General features: G+C 38.8%; 1 protein-coding gene across 1 annotated transcript in view; it reads right to left on the bottom strand.

The window, feature by feature from the left end:
- The window catches only part of LOC137061869 (fibrillin-2), a 148188-nt gene that overhangs the window by 80308 nt on the left and 50592 nt on the right, over window positions 1–17288 (bottom strand). The window contains exons 18-26 of the mRNA XM_067432487.1: window positions 15055–15180; window positions 14672–14797; window positions 13160–13279; window positions 12888–13025; window positions 11409–11459; window positions 11082–11207; window positions 5306–5533; window positions 5052–5177; window positions 4589–4717 (exon numbers count right to left, since the gene is read on the bottom strand). Of these exons, the coding sequence (XP_067288588.1) occupies window positions 4589–4717; window positions 5052–5177; window positions 5306–5533; window positions 11082–11207; window positions 11409–11459; window positions 12888–13025; window positions 13160–13279; window positions 14672–14797; window positions 15055–15180 (1170 nt within the window). The remainder of the gene's footprint in view (window positions 1–4588; window positions 4718–5051; window positions 5178–5305; window positions 5534–11081; window positions 11208–11408; window positions 11460–12887; window positions 13026–13159; window positions 13280–14671; window positions 14798–15054; window positions 15181–17288) is intronic.

Genomic DNA, 17288 nt, shown 5'->3' with positions numbered 1-17288 from the left:
CACAATGCACCCACAGGCCTCAGGATGTTATGGCAAAGACTGGAGGATGTTTATGGCTCACCTGAGGTGATTGAAAATGCTCTTCTGAGAAAAGTTGAAGAATTTCCTAAGATCTCAGCCAAAGAAAACCACAGTTTAAAGGGAACTAAACCCTAAACCAACTTTTTTTAGTTAATGATCTGCAAGACTGGGGCTTTATTAGTGTTCTTTATTGATTTGAGTAAATGTATTTCAGACCTATCGTTTGGCAGCATGTTACACTCAATCAGAGTAGGCAAAGGAATGTGGATGTTACCGTCCACTGATTCCACTATGAAGTTGCTGGCACGTCGCCCTGCTGTATCCACCCCACACCTTTCCATGTGTGTCTCATGCAGCCAATGAAGCAGATAGCCTGAGCAGAGACGTGTTTCAAAGAACATGGCGCGACGATCAGCTTGTCCTATTCATTGAAGATGAGTTTGAACAGGCCAACAACAGACAGCATGCTGTCAATCGCCTCGTCTCCCTCCGTCACATGCTGGAGAAGAAACATGGAATGAAAGAACACTTTTTCAACTTCATGCAAGCAATGTTTGATGCTGATCAAATAGAGCTTGCCCCAGCACTGAGGCCACAACAAGAATGCTTGTATGAAAGTGCACATTTTTGGCAACTCTCCTTCCCCAGCAGTACCCATCTCTGGCCTGAGAAGAGCAGCCTTGCATGGAGTAAAGGAACAGGACAGTGAAGCTACACAGTTCGTCATAGGAAATGTCTATGTTAATGATGGGCTCTCCTCATTTCCCACCGATGAAAAGGCCACCGCTGTACTGAAAAACACAAAAGAGGTGTTAGCAGAGTCAAGCATCAAGTTACACAAAATAGCCTCTAACAGTACTGTGATGGATGCCTTTCCCCCTGAGGAGCGGGCCAAAGACTTGGTGGATCTAGAGCTAAATGTTGATCTCTTGCCACTGCAGTGGAGTTTAGGACTCACTTTGGAACTTGCAGTCAGACACGTTCACGTTCCGTGTATCTAGAGAAAAGAAGTCATTTACTAGAAGGGGAATCCTGTGTACAGTCAATGGACTTTACGACCACTTGGGGTTTGTAGCACCTGTCAAAATCAAAGGAAAAATCTTAGTCAGGGAGCTGTCTGCTGAACAAGCTGATTGAGATTGGCCCGCACCGAAAGAGGAACAGTGGAGAATGTGGAAGGACTCACTCTGTGAGCTAGAGAAGCTTCTCTATTTGCTTATCTCTAATCTCTAATTGACAGACTCTATGCACCAGTTTCCTTGTGCTCCACAAAACACAGATAACTCTGCATCTTCTCTGACGCCTCCACTAGTGGCTTATCTCAAAGCAACAGATAAAAATGGACACACTCACAATGGGTTCCTCATGGGCAAGGCAAAGCTGGCTCCTTGTCCCCCACACACTGTTCCACGTCTCGAACTTTTTACTGCTCTCTTGGCTGTTGAATTGGCAGACTTAATTAAAGAAGAGCTCAACATAGACATTGACAAGGTCAAATTCTACAATCAGACTGTATTAGGCTACATCAACAACACAACACTGTATTAGGCTACATCAACAACATACATATTCTATGTATATGTCGCCAATAGAGTCACATGCATCAGAAAGTCTTCAAGCCCAGAACAATGGCACTTTGTCAGCACAGAACACAACCCTGCAGATCATGGGACTCGCTTAGTGCCAGCTGCCATGTTAAAAGACCTGGGGCAGACACAGACGTATGCTCACAGATCCAAGCTTTCATAATCAAGACATTTGAAGGAGAGCTGGGATCAAACCCATTTGAATGCTTCTCCAACTGGAAGTAAATTTGAGCCATTACCAAGCTCATACACAAGGCCAGGTCTTGTACAAAGGGCTCAATCAGCAATACAGATATGCCGACACAAGCAAGACTAATAGTCATCAGAAACGCTCAACACAATACATTTGCTGAGGAGATGAAATGCCTTTCCAGAGGTAAAGTAATTTCAAAGTTAAGCCCTCTGAGGAAACTGAATCCAATTGTGGATAAGGACGGCCTGCTGAGAGTTGGAGGACGCATTCCTTTGGCTGACATACCCTGGGAAAATTCACATCCAATCATTGTCCCCGAAAAGCACCACGTAGCAACCTTATTGGTGAGACGTTACCATGCAAAAGTCGCTCATCAGGGAAGACATCTGACAGAGGGTGCTGTTCGCTCTGATGGATTGTGGCAAGAGACTGGTGACAAGCATCACACATAAATGTGTGACCTGTAATAAGCTGAGAGGAAGAATCAAAAAACAAAGAATGTCAAGCCTACCTGCTGAACAACTCGACCCAGGTCCTCGGTTCACAAATGTAGGTGCAGATGTCTTCGGCTCATGGACCATAAGCTCAAGACGAACTTGTGGCGGCATTGCAGAGAACAAATGCTAGGCAGTCATCTTTACTTGCATGGTAACAAGAGCTGTACATATCGAAGTTCTCGAGTCTCTGTCCTCCTCAAGCTTTGTTAATTCTTTAAGGAGATTCACAGCTGTCCGTGGTCCTGTCCGCCTGTTTTGTTCTGACCAGGGAACGAACTTCATTGGGGCATGCAAGGAACTTCAGATCAAATCTGATGATCAGAAACTAAATGCTTACATTCACAATCAAAGCTGCACCTGATCCTCCCCACTCTTCCCATATGGGTGGAGTGTGGGAACGTATGATAGGCATTGCCCATAGGATACTGGATGCACTGTTGTTACAGACAAACACTGCCCATCTGTCTCATGAAGTTTTGGTCAAACTCACGGCTCAAGTTATGGCCATTATGAATGCTAGACCCCTTGTTCCTGTGTTATCCGACCCAGACATGCCCACAGTATTCACACCTGACATGCTGCTAACACAGAAAGTTGACCCAGTGCTGCCACCAGGGGGAGAGTATGAATTTTAAGACCTATACAGCAAGCAGTGGAAGCAAGTACAGGCGTTGGCCGACTCATTCTGGAAACGCTGGCATCAAGAATACCTGGTGTTACTCCAACCAAGGAAAAAGTGGCATGTGGGCCGAGCCAAATCTAAGCGAAGGTAATGTTGTGCTGCTCAAGGATGCTCAGGTCAAGCGGAATTAAAATTCTAGTTTGCAAAGTGGATGTGAGGGTGGGCAGAAAGAATACTCAGTGGGTATTCTAGACAAGTCTCAGAAGTTATTCTACTTGTAAAAAGGGAAAAGTGTTATAATACATTATAACAAGCGGGGAGTGTTATATTCTGTTGTTTATCTGGGCAAAGAGAGACCTCTTGTGGTGATTCCTAACCTTGCATGTTGTTTACATTTATTAGCAGTCTCGCATCAGTTCAATATCTTTTGGTGAATTGAGCGGTCTCATAGTCCCCATTTGCACTGCATGGTTCAAGTGACCCAATTCCGATTTTTTCCTCTCATGTGGCACAGATCGGATATGACATGTGAACGTGTAAGCAGTAAAAAAACGCATGAATTCCGATATCCTCAGATCGGATTCAGGCCTCACTCATATGTGGTAATAAATCCGATATGATTCGGATGCGTGCATTAGCGCCTGCCATGTAAGCGGTCAAATCGGATATTCCCCAGTAAATGCGAGTCGCACATCCTTGAAAAAGCGACGGAGGCGAATGTCATCAACTCAGGTGGACACAAACTGCCAGTGTTGCCAAGTCCGCGGAATTGGGCTACTTTAACACAGTTTTGAGTTGCAATTGGGCGGGTTTTGTTGTGAAAACCTGGCAACCCCGTCAAGGGCACTCCTCTTTTTCTCCGCCTTAAGAGAGAAATGTTTTGCCGACCTTTAAAGATGTGTGGAACCGTGTGAAACAGTGCAGACAGCAAAACATTGTGCAATCATTTTTTTCTGCGTCCATCGCATATCGCGCTGTTTTACTTCCTTTTACCGGTTAAGAACGTCTTGGGCTGTTTTGCCAGTGTACAATGTAAATGCAAATTTCGGATATGGGTCGCTTTAGAAAAGATGATGTAAGCGGGTCGTCAAAAAAAATCTGATTTTTTTATATGTTTATCAGACTAAATTTCAATATTATTCATAAACAACTTCTATATTTGAATGGAATACTGAAATGTGTTGTTCTTTGCAGTTTCACAGTGCTTCCTGAGTAAAGTTTGGAAAGGATAAACAAGCTTCATTCTTTGTCTTGGGGAAACTGTTAACTATCTGCCGAGTTGATGTAAAAGGCTAGACTGCGCCATGCACACACAGAAGCGGGGGCAGAACAACAGCCCACATTGTCGCTATATGATACATTGAAATAAGTTGATAACATCACCGTTTTCTAAATTAATTTTGTAATTAATTTTACTTGAATAGATAGTTGATGTGATGGTGGGAAATAATCGTGTTAGGCAACTTTTTTGTTTTTATGCAAAAAAACTAACATTAGTGAACCTCAAGCAACATATTAACAAAAAATAATAACAAAAAAGGCATGTTATAATCCATTTAATGTATTAAAATAGAAAACTTAGCACGGCAAACAAAATTTTATTTAGCAATGGAATGTAAAAAGTAAACTGATGTTATTGCAACATATTACAGCAACATATTACACTCACCCATGCAGTTCTTCATCATCATAACTCCACTCTCATAGCCAGGGAAACAGTCGCACTGGAAACTGCCCAGTGTGTTCACACATGTGCCATAACCACAAACATCAGGAGAGATCTTGCACTCGTCAATATCTATGAAAATACACACACATACATATTCAGATCTTGTAGAGATCTATTATATATGTAAGCTCCAGCTCCCATGCTTTATCATTTTTAGCTGAATGTATGTTAAGAAACTCAAAGGGTAGCACAAAACATTCATCTGAAAATTATGTAAAATATGAAAATATTAATGTACATCAGCTTATATCCTTGGGTCATAAAGGGCAAAACATTTTTTTAAATGCAACTGTGGTAGCAAAATTATAATTTATTACTGTCCTCATAAAAACGTTAAGACATTTCTCCACTCAATCTTTACTGAGGAATATGATTGGCTTTTTCTTCAGACACTCAGTATCACCTGTGCAGTTTTGCTCATTGGTATCCAGTGCAAACCCACTGTCGCAACGACATCTGAAGCTTCCAATGGTGTTCCGACATTTTCCATGAAAACAGATGCTTTGGAAAACTTTACACTCATTTATATCTGACAAAGAGGGAATTTCATAAAGTTCATTATTTAAACAATATCAACTTGAAACAGCATACATGAATTTTATAAGAATATACAGAACATGAGAGCTAAATATTCAAGAGCAATTATATTTATTTGACCTTTATAAACCGTTCTGCCAGTGAGTATGTCGCCTTTGTTGGCGAAGCCTGGTCCTCTTGGGCACAGAGCATCAAACTGCTGTGTGCCAGGCTCAGGGCATAAGTCACAATCTTTGCCCCAGGCTAAACCCACCGTACAGCAACACATGTCCATACGGAACCGCCCTGGTACAGGCTGCATACACGTGTCTTCATTGTAGGATAGGAAACAGGGTTCTGAACGAACATCTGGAGAGAAAAAAATACACTTCCCATTTTGGTGATGTTTTTTTTTTTTAAATCGCTGCACAGATAAAGTAAGGTATAAACAGCACAGCACAATCACTAGTGGCTGATGTATTTCTTGTTGCATACTATCATACTGCCCAGCCTCAGTCCTTATATGAAGACATGTTAGAGATTAAAGGGATCTTTCAGTCAAAAATAAAAACATATAATTTACTCACACTCATTGTTGTCGTTTCAAACCCATAAGACGTTTGTTCATCTTTCTTCTGAACAAAAATTAAGATGCTTTTAGCATTCTCCTCAATTGAAAGTTCATGTAACAAAAATGTTCAAGCTTCAAAAACTTTAAAAAATGTCTGAGAGGAAAGTCTTCTGAAGTGACAGGAATGTTTTACACAATAAATATTTAATTTAGGCTTTTAATCAGCTTGGTTCCCTTTCGAAGGAACTCAATACTGCAATTTGAAAGCATTTGAAGCATGTGTAAAACACAAGTCAATACTATGACATCACATGAAGTGCCCCTGCATATAAAAGGTCTCCATTGGACATATTTTTTTGTCTTCAGGAGCCGCTTTGTATGGGCATGCAAGATGAGAAACTGTTGGAGCATGTTCGACTCTCTAGGGAGCTGATGCTGTGCTCATTGGGATGCTTTCGCGGTCAAGTTTTTGCTCTTGTTTGATTCTCTCTTAAAGGGATAGAATCAAGCGTGGATCGCGTTCAGCTCGGGAGGGATTTGTTTGCGCTCATAACGATCCATTTGTTGTAAGAGCTATTCTTGCTGGATACTCTCTCGAGGGATAGAATCTAGCAAATCTCACATTTGGCCTTTGTGGGAGTTGGATGCAGTCATATATTGATGCATTTACAGTAGAAAGCTCTGTTCTTGAAGATTCTCTAGAGCGATGAGAATGACGCATTTGCAAGCAGCATGTTTGTCTCTCAAGGGAGCTGAATGTACTCACTGTGTTCATAGTTAAAAATAAATACAAAATGTCTTACAAAAATAAATAAAATTCATGTTATTAATTAGTCTAACCATTCAAATTTGAAACATGAAATTAAGTAGCCTAAGCCACAATAAAAACAAGAGTCAATTGTCTCATGAAGTCACAGTGCACTCATCAGTGAAGTTCATTCGTCGCCAGATTCTATCGCTCAAGAGAGAATCAAGTAAGATTTAAAGCTCTTACAGCAAATGCATCAAAATGAGCGCAGCTCCGTCTCCCTTAAGAGTCGAACGTGCTCCAACAGTTTCTCATCTTACATGTCCAAAGTGACTCCTGAAGACAAAAAAAACCAGATGGCGTCCAATGAAGTTGTGTTTGTAGATTGTGCTTTGATTGCAGGCATACATATTACCTGTGGTTTTGTGTTTAATTAATAAGATTGTGACAACAGGTATTACCAATAACAGCGTATTTTACAAGAAAAGATATTTGACAATGATGTTCTGGACCTGTAGGGCTAAATTACCTTTAACATTAGATTTTATATTTTATATTAAACACATCAAACTTTTATTAACAAAATGAATGAGACGAATGATACTCGCGTTGTAACAAAATAAATTAAAGATCTTTCGATTTTCCCTTTACATTAAAACGAAACAATTGCTTATAACTATAAAACAAACACAAATTAACTTCTATTAAACAAAGAAATGCAACTTTTGTTAAAAAAAGCTATCTTGGCTCTTGCCTCAGTCATAGCAATACATTCTAAAATGCTTAACATGAAAAAGCTTGTGGTAGCTAAATGCACTAATACACTGATATTAAAACACCTAACTCAATAAACACCATACTAATAAAGCATATTATGTAAAAAAAAAAAAAAAAAAAAAAAAGATAAGCACAGAATATGAACTCAATGCGGTTGATTACACATTAAGGCTAAGCGTTTTCCTCCCATATAACCAAGAAAAAGCTTAATGTGGCTTGATGTACCATCAGTTATAAAAATAAAAGAAACTACATTTATTAGGTCTATAATTAATAAAACTGGCAGGTTTAGTGATTTGCAAAAGCCAAATCTGTACTCGCACTTATATTGCCATAAACACAGAGGGAACTATAACAAGCTATATCTCATATCTTGAACCCTAAACTAGCTTTCTTTCTATTATGCATCTGCTTTTTTGTACATAGTATGCTTTATTAGTATGGTTTTTACAGAATTTGGTCTTTTAATATCACTAATTAAGCCACATAAAGTGTTTTCTTTAAATTTTCCGGTTTTCAGAAAACACTTGGAAAAATGTTTTTCTCAATCGGTTTGACACATTTCTCCAAATGAATGTAGTTGCTTTCAAAACAATTAACACAGCAAACTAAACACACTATTATGTTGGTAACAGTTGAAGCATTGCAGTTTATTCTATTAATGTGTTTTCCAAAAATACATACTAAAATGAAAACTACAAGTACTGTATTTTCTCTGTTGATTTAATAACAAATGTAGATGTAGATACAAATACATGAATGAAAAATACCTTTTCCATTTTGTTCAAAGCTCTTTAAATGACAAGTTTAGTTGTATAATGATGATTTTTTCATCCAACAAAACAAAATTAATAATAAGAACGAATATGATAAGTGAATAAATACAATTTGAACCAGTACTGAATGGTGAAAGTGGACATTGTCCCACACAACAGCACAATTTCGCTCAGTTTGCTCCGATCCCCCTGCAGAAAGTGGATTTCATTGAGGGAGGTAAAAAATTTAGGAGCTTTCCTGTGCCCGAGACAGCGTTGTGTGCCACAACAACAGTGGATGTCAGCAATTGTTGTTCAGGGACATTGACTGTGACATAATACTTATATTGTGCTGAACTCTATGTCCATCTTCTCTCAAGGAAAGACCATAATTTATGACATGATCAGTTAGGTTGGCTCTGATTTAATTTCTGATTTCAACTAGTTTGTACCCTATCCTTCTACCTGTCCTCCCTCCTCTTACACTTTCTTTCTTTTCTCCAACATCCTCAACTCCTCTTGGTCCATGTCATCTTCCCATGCCATCTATTCCTTTCTCTTCCTCTCTTTCTACCTTTTCCACTGTTCCTCTCCCTCTTAAAATTACCCATCTTCTATCCTCTTCAAAACCTCTCACTCTTACTCCTCTTCCTTTTCCCATTCTTTGCTGTTGTTGTCGCCCCCCCCCCTTGAGAAAACGATGCATGTGATTTGTAATTTGCATGAAATTAAGGAAAATTTAAGTTTAAGACCTGATTTAAGAAAAATGTGTTAAATCGATTGAGAAAAACTGTAATGTGTAAATCAAACATGTTGTGTTCATATTTTTGACTCACCTGCTTTTCTGTACAAAGACTGCTTTATTGCTATGCATTATAGTAAGCAAAGTTAAGCGTTTTTTTTACATTAAAGCATTTTAGACTCTCCCGTCATCACGTATCACTCTCGTCACGTGACTCGCGCATCCTCTTGGAAGGTTCCCACCTTCCCTTGTGAGGGAACAGAATGCACTCACTGTTATAAGCCACAGTGAGGGAGCTCACCTCTCGCTTGACTTATGTTCTTAAAAAGGGGGATGAAAAGTGTTTGCACCTTGTGGTTCAGGCCCTGTGTCTGCTGAAACAGCACGGCAGTTTCGATTGTGTGGTTGCAGTTGAGTAAAGCGGAGACAGATCTTGAGTAAAGTGGAGACAGTCCACCTCCTCTGCTTTATCACTATGTGGCTTGTGGCAAGGCATATGCAACAGTGAGAAAGCATAAAAAAGCTGTGTAAGCCAAACATCAAATTGTATCACTAAAATCTGGCAACCACTCTCTATTGCTCACAGCTTGCACATCAGCTGTGTTTTACAGTCTGGCATTTATAATGTAGTGATGCTGATAGTTAAATATAATTAATGCAGAAGTAGCTCTTATCTATTCTTCTTTTCCCAGAGAATTGATAAATGGCAATTATTTTGAGCAGGACACCATCCCAACTTCTCATTTTGTCTCCCTCCCCAATTATAAGTAGGGTGTTACTTTGTGTACTAAAGTGTGGGGTGTGTCCCACAGGTGAGGAATAGAGACATGACAAGTGGGGTGCGACAAACGGAACGATGAGTTTTATTCATATCAGATACACATTGTGTAAGTAATTATAAAGTTTACTCTATTCCTCTCCCAGTTCACTGGCCACTTCCTTGCATGTATTTCGAGAGAAACTGATGAATTCACGTGATATATATCCAACTAACAGGACTCTCTGAGCTGCAGTGCAAACAAACACGGGGCAGCGCCCAGCTCAAGAAATAAATCAAGATCATTTATAAAGGGTTTTAAATGGCAAAACATTCTCTTAAATGTATTTGAGAATCAGAATTTCAGATAGATGATGACATTGTAAGCAAATATGTCAATATTTCTAGACAAGCACGTACTGGACACCAATGCTGCATACATCAATAATCAAGGTGGTCTACGGTCCCGTCGCATGTCACATGTCATCTCCTCCTATTGAGTCAGAGGCATCTGAATTCACTTTCATGCCATTCATATACCAGGCATGCTCACACAACAAAGCCTACGCTTCCGGGTGAGTGGAGACTCTACGAGGTGGGCTTATGGCCTGAAGTCTGATCCAGATCTTCATCCACTCAGCTGCTTGAGCCTCATCCTCTTCCCCATGACTAATTCAGAAAGAAGAGGATCTGAATCAGGGTCCTACACAGGTGGTACAAATGCGGTGCAAGGTCACATTTGAATGGCACGAGCCGTAAGCAGAACTTAAAGCTGATACAGGGGCGGGGGGAATATGGAATACAGTCCTCCAGCAAGCTATAGCGGCCGGTCTAAACAGTGCTTAGACAACACAAACTGCAACAGCTTCTTCGCAAGCCAAGACAGCAAGTACACTTATAATTGCAACAGGATCTGTCACAACCAACGCTCTGAAAGATGCTCGCCATCTGATGCTAGCCATTCATGTGCAGTGAGTAATGTGGTTTATTATACTTGAATATTCACAAGTTCGTTTCAAGTTCACAAGTTCATATTCACAAGCAAAATTCAAAATGTTAATGGGCTGCTATCTTATAGTAAGTTAGGGGCATGGCCATAGAGTCAGTGGTCAATTCACGGTACCTAGTTTTCAAGAAGAGCTTCAAGAGCAGTCACGCAAGGGAACATCTCCTATAGAGTGGTCTGTGTCAAGCAACTTGAACTCGAAAAAGAAAAAAAAACGTTATTAGTTCTGGAGTGCTAACAAGCTTGTATTTTGTAACTTCATTTGTATTTAAAGATGAATGAAGGTCTTATGGCTTTGAAACAATATGAGGGAGAGAAATGATGACAAAATCATGCAGGCTACAAAAAAGCTTCAGCAATGTAACTGCCAGTGTTAATATAAAATAAAGTTATCTGAGTAGTGGTTAAGTGATTATAAAAAAATACTTATGGTTAAACCGCACAGGATCAGATTATTTCCACGGAGCCAGACCAAAAAACATATTTCAGGGCATTAAAGCCAAAGATGGACTGATGGAGTGACAAAGAGCTAAAGACAGCTGATACTCCAGCATGACTTACCCACACAGAGACGTCCAGTGACATCCAGTGTGAGACTCTCTGGACACTGACATTTAAAGGATCCTCTAGTGTTCACACAGTGTCCATTATGACACACACCAGGAAATACCTCACACTCATTCACATCTAGAGAGAGAGAGAGAGAGAGAGAGAGAGAGAGAGAGAGAGAGAGAGAGAGAGAGAGAGAGAGAGAGAGAGAGAGAGAGAGAGAGAGAGAGAGAGAGAGAGAGAGAGAGAGAGAGAGAGAGAGAGAGAGAGAGAGAGAGAAGAGCAGTAATTAACTAGGTAAGCAAAACAAGACAAAAATCTTACATATGACACGGTCACCTTCACATGAAACTCCTCTTGGCCGAGCAAATCCTTGTTCACATACAGGATCTGTAAACATTAATAATAGTATTCATGAAATGAAAAGCATATCACAATTTATTCATTTCCTTTAAAAAGACATACAACTTTTAAATAAATAAAATACTTTAAACATTTTTACTAGTATGGTATTGTATTTTTTGCCAATAAAAATAATATTTTAACATTTTTATAAAAAATACGAAGTAAATATTTTTAATCATATAGTATAATGGGCTAAACTAATCAGGTTGAAATTCAAATATACTTTACATAGAGGTGCTGGTCATATAATTAGGTCACATAACTGTGTCATCAGAAATAACACACAAATTATTACCCAATATGCTTACAAAATATTTTAATAATCTTTTAATAAAGGTTGTAGAATCTCAAAAAATGTTCATTGTATTAACTCAAAATTTTATTTTCAATGAACTCAAAATTTTAAGGCAACCAGGTAACTTTTTTTCTAAATATTTTTTTCAGTGTGGAAACTTTACACTGGAACTCAAGCAACGTGGATTGTCATTCAAGTTTAATTGTGTGCCTCTCCTCTCTTCCTCCAGACGCTGGGACCCTGATTTCCAAAGCAAATGCAACATTTACTTTCATCAGAGAACATAACTTTTTTTGGACCACTCAGCAGCAGTCCAGTCCTTTTTGTCTTTAGCCCAGGCAACAGGCTTCTGACACTGTCAGTTGTTCAAGAGTGGCTTGACACAAAGAATGCGACAACTGAAACCTATGTCTAGCATACGTCTGTGCGTAGTGGTTCTTGAAGCACTGACTCCAGCTGCAGTCCACTCTTTGTGAATCTTCCCCACATTTGCGTTGTAACGCAAGCCTTACTGAAAATGTACACTCACTCACTCACTCACTCACTCACTCACTCACTCACTCACTCACTCACTCACTCACTCACTCACTCAAATGTACAGAGTAAAATATTACTGAAAATTGATTAGTAATGCCTTACACTACTGCGTTACAGCAAAAAGTATAAGTAAAGTTACTGTAATGTATTACTTTTGTAATGTGTTACTCCCAACACTGAGAGTGTGGCACCAGGTGTCTTTAATATTAAACTTTTTCACAATATTCTAATTTTCTAATCTTCTTCTTAGTTGTCAGTTATAATCATCAAAATTAAAAGAAATAAACATTTGAAATATATCAGTCTGTGTGTAATGAATGTATATAATATACAAGTTTCACTTTTTGAACAGAATTAGTTCCAAAAAATCTACTTTTTAAAACATAAAAAAGAAAAGTTATTTTAAACTAATATTTCACATACATGTTTTTATCAAATAAATGCAGCCTTGGTGAACATAAGAGACTTTTTTAAAAACATAAAAAAATCTTACCAACCTCAAACATTTTAACGGAAGTGTCAAGTACACTACAGTAGGACTTATGCTTCTAGAACTCTGTGAAGCAGCAATGTTTTCGTACCAGTTTGACATGGCTCACATGGGCTACCCCAGGCCGCTCCCAGCGTGGCACAGCACTGTGATCTCAGTGTAGCTCCATTAATGTTCACTTCACAGCGGCCATCCTGGAGGGTTAACCAGCACGTGCCCTTCAGACTATCTGTGGAATTAAACCTCCATGAGCACAATCAAAATACACACACAATAACAGACAAGAAAAATAACACAGTAGTATTTTTTTAATATAGAGAAATATTTAAATAAATTTAAAAACATTTCTTAAACCAACTTTACCAACACATAAAAGTCCAGTGGAGTCCAGTTTACTTCCGAGTGAGCACTCACAGGAGAAGGAACCCGCAATGTTTTTACAGACTCCATTAGAACACGGGCCGCTCGCACACTCATTCACATCTGGAGAATAGAACACTGATAGGTTTGACAATCTGAAAGTTTAAAGGGCACCTATTATGCAAAAAATCACTTTTATTTAGTTTTTGAACGTAATGATGTGTCTGCAGTTTGTGTACACAACCACCCTGTTGTGGTAAAAAAATCAATCTACTCTGTTTGTTATTTTCCCCATTAATTTGAAACAGTGTCTCAAAATGAGCCTTTCAAAAATGTGCTCCAATGTTGACACATTGAAACAGGCCCAGACCACGACTGGCGATGGAATTTTCCCTATTAGCTTAGCTTAGCTCCTCACCTTAGTGAGCTGTACACAGTCCTCACCAGAGCATTTAACAGCAGCATTCAAGAAAAAAATAATAATTATTATTAAAGCTACTGAAGTTACTTGCTCAAGAGCAGAAATTGCCAACTGTTATCAAATGAAATGTCGACCCAGGATGAGCTATAGGACTGTGACACTTTGGGGGTATCGATGGACTCGATCTATTCCATCTGCTTTGATCATCATTCTGAATCCGATCTGGATGTAGTCTGACAAAAAAATTCGTTTTTCTAAGCTTTTTGCTCAAAATGTTGCTTTTGAAAATGTTGAAATTTATCCACATTCAACTGTTGGTAAAAAAAGAATGAAGCTAGAATAAAACAGAGGCTCAATTCTTTATTTTGATATTGCATGTTCAGATATTCATACAAAATAGTCTGGGGTCCATAAAACTTTTGTGAAAATGATCAAAAATGTTGGCGATGGCTGGGCTGGCAACTTTAAAAAAAAAAAAAAAAAAAAATCTGTTGAAGAAAGAGTTCATACTCACAGGACTCGCCATCTGACATCCAGCTTTGTGTGCTCAGAAAACCAAATATCAGAAGTTTAAACTTAAATGGCTTTAAAATGCATGCAGATAATAAACTTTAATAATTTTGAAGAACTGCAATATCACGTATGTGTTTCCGTAATATAGATGATAATCAAAACAAAACAGATGTTTTAGTTTTTGGCACAGTATACCGAGGCAAAAGCTGTACAAAATCCACCCTCTGGGACAGCAGGTGCTCATTAGCATTTAAAGATATATGGGGGATTTTTTCCCAGGTGGTGGGAGACAAACACTGACATTCTGTATTTGGGCGGCAATAAAATCATAGGCTAGCCCCTGTAAATGCTGAAAATACCTTGCAATCCCATGAGAAACAATTACCATCCAAATAGGGCTTTAGCGAGCCTAAGATAGTTATTTTCTACTTCACAAAACGTGTAAGGGCACATAAGGCCTGTCTGATTTCAGGTGCAATAATGTAAACACCTGCCTTTGGAATTTACAGCGTGTTTCTACATATATAGGGGAACTGATATGAAAAAAACTGAAGTGAAACAAGTGCCTAGGAGTAACTGACCCTCACACGTCTCAGTTTCATGTCTGAAGGTGTATCCAGCCGGGCAGGTGCAACTGTAGCTCCCGGGAACATTCCGACATAGGCCATTATCACAGAGGAGACTGTTCACTACACATTCATCAATATCTGCAAACACAGAAGGAAACCCTGAGAATGATGGGTCATGATACACATCAGATAAAGTTTGATGTCTGTAATTTCACATCATAAAGTTGTTTCTTTTTACACTGTACAGTAATATTTCTAACGGGAAAAACAACAGTGTTGCAGATTTATATTAATTTGCATTAAATGGATATTTAAAATGGAAAAACTAACTCTAAAGTATGAGTTGTGTGGTGCGCTGTTAGAAACTCATCTGTGCATATTTAAGATCAACTGACCCAGACAGTTTCTGCCAGTCTGGTCACTTTCAAAGCCACTGTTACAGACGCAGCGGAAACTTCCTCTGAGGTTCTCACACGCTCCATTAGAGCAGATATCAGGATCCAGAGTACACTCATTAATATCTGCCTCACAAAGACACACAAAATATTATTACGTTTAAAATTAATTTAAAATGTAAAATTACACTTTCATATTTCACAATGTGAGAAATGGAGAAGTCTGTATTGTAGTAAACACAAACTGTTACATAAGGCTTTGACAACATACAGGTCCTTCTCAAAAAATTTGCATATTGTGATCAAGTTCATTATTTTCCATAATGTAATGATAAAAATTAAACTTTCATATATTTTAGATTCATTGCACACCAACAGAAATACCTCAGGTCTTTTATTGTTTTAATACTGATGATTTTGGCATACAGCTCATGAAAACCCAAAATTCCTATCTCAAAAAATTAGCATATCATAAAAAGGTTCTCTAAACGAGCTATTAACCTATTCATCTGAATCAACTAATTAACTCTAAATACCTGCAAAAGATTCCTGAGGCTTTTAAAAACTCCCAGCCTGGTTCATTACTCAAAACCACAATCATGGGTAAGACTGCCGACCCGACCCTGTCCAGAAGGCCATCATTGACACCCTAAAGCAAGAGGGTAAGACAGAAAGAAATTTCTGAACGAATAGGCTGTTCCCAGGAGTGCAAGAGTGTTAGAGTCAGCTGCTGGTGTTGGTCCACTGTGTTTTATCAAAGGCAGGGTCAATGCAGCTAGCTTTTAGGAGATTTTGGAGCACTTCATGCTTCCATCTGCTGAAAAGCTTTATGAAGATGAAGATTTCTTTTTTCAGCACGACCTGGCACCTGCTCACAGTGCCAAAACCACTGGTAAATGGTTTACTGACCATGGTATTACTTTGTTTAATTGGCCTGCCTACTCTCCTGAACTGAACCCTATAGAGAATATGTGGGATATTGTGAAGAGAAAGTTGAGAGACGCAAGACCCAACACTCTGGATGAGCTTAAGGCCACTATCAAAGCATCCTGGGCCTCCATAACACCTCAGCAGTGCCTCAGGCTGATTGCCTCCATGCCACGCCGCATTGAAGCAGTCATTTCTGCAAAAGGATTCCCGACCAAGTATTGAGTGCATAACTGAACATAATTATTTGAAGATTATGAACACTTATTTTTATTGGTCGGATGAAATATGCAAATTTTTTGAGATATGAATTTTGGGTTTTCATGAGCCGTATGGCAAAATCATCAGCATTAAAACAATAACAGACCTGAAAGATTTCAGTTGGTGTGCAATGAATCTAAAATATATGAAAGTTTAATTTTTATCATTACATTATGGAAAATAATGAACTTTATCACAATATGCGAATTGCTTTTAGAAGGACCTGTACTAAATACATAACTGCAATGTGAATCAACAACATGGGTTAATGTAATTTTATTGGAATACAGGTTGGACTGAACCTGTATTTTAAAACCTGAACAGGTTTTAAAACACTGGGTATCATACACTTGATCCAGGCCGTATCTAGATCAGATGGTGGATCTGTGTCTAGACACAACTATAATGACACATAGATACGCTGTTTTTACAACAGAAATTAATGAATCAAAAATTTAATTTAGCTCTGCAATAACTTTTTCTAGAGCTGATGTACAGCTCAAACAATCTTTCTTCCACTGATTTCCTATCACTGTAAAGCTGCCTTGAAACAATCTATATTGTAAAAAGTGCAATATAAATGAAGGTGACTTGACTTGTTGACTAGACTTATTTTTAGTATACTTGGATACTATTATAGTTTTTATTCTTTACTGTATTAGTCTACAGTATATTAATCTAATAGTCTACTCTATTAGTCACTCCCCTGGTCGGAATCCTATCTCACAGGTATGTCTTTTAGGGTTGCCTGGAAAAGGGAGGTATCCAAAGCACATCATCTGACCACTGCGGTTTCTCAGGGCTCAGTGCTAGGACCCCTCCTCTTTTCCATATACACTACATCACTGAGACCCATCATACAAGCACACGGGTTCTCATACCATTTCTATGCTGATGACACTCAGATCTACCTTTCATTTCAACCATATGATCCCACACTAGCTGAATGAATCTCAAGGTGTCTGGCAGATATCTCAGCATGGATGAAAGAACATCACCTGCAGGTCAACCTGGCAAAGACAGAGCTTCTCGTCTTCTCTGCTAAC

Source organism: Pseudorasbora parva, chromosome 23 (genome assembly GCF_024679245.1).
Source record: "Pseudorasbora parva isolate DD20220531a chromosome 23, ASM2467924v1, whole genome shotgun sequence".
Lineage (NCBI taxonomy): Eukaryota > Metazoa > Chordata > Actinopteri > Cypriniformes > Gobionidae > Pseudorasbora > Pseudorasbora parva.
This window is presented reverse-complemented; position numbering and strand designations above follow the sequence as displayed.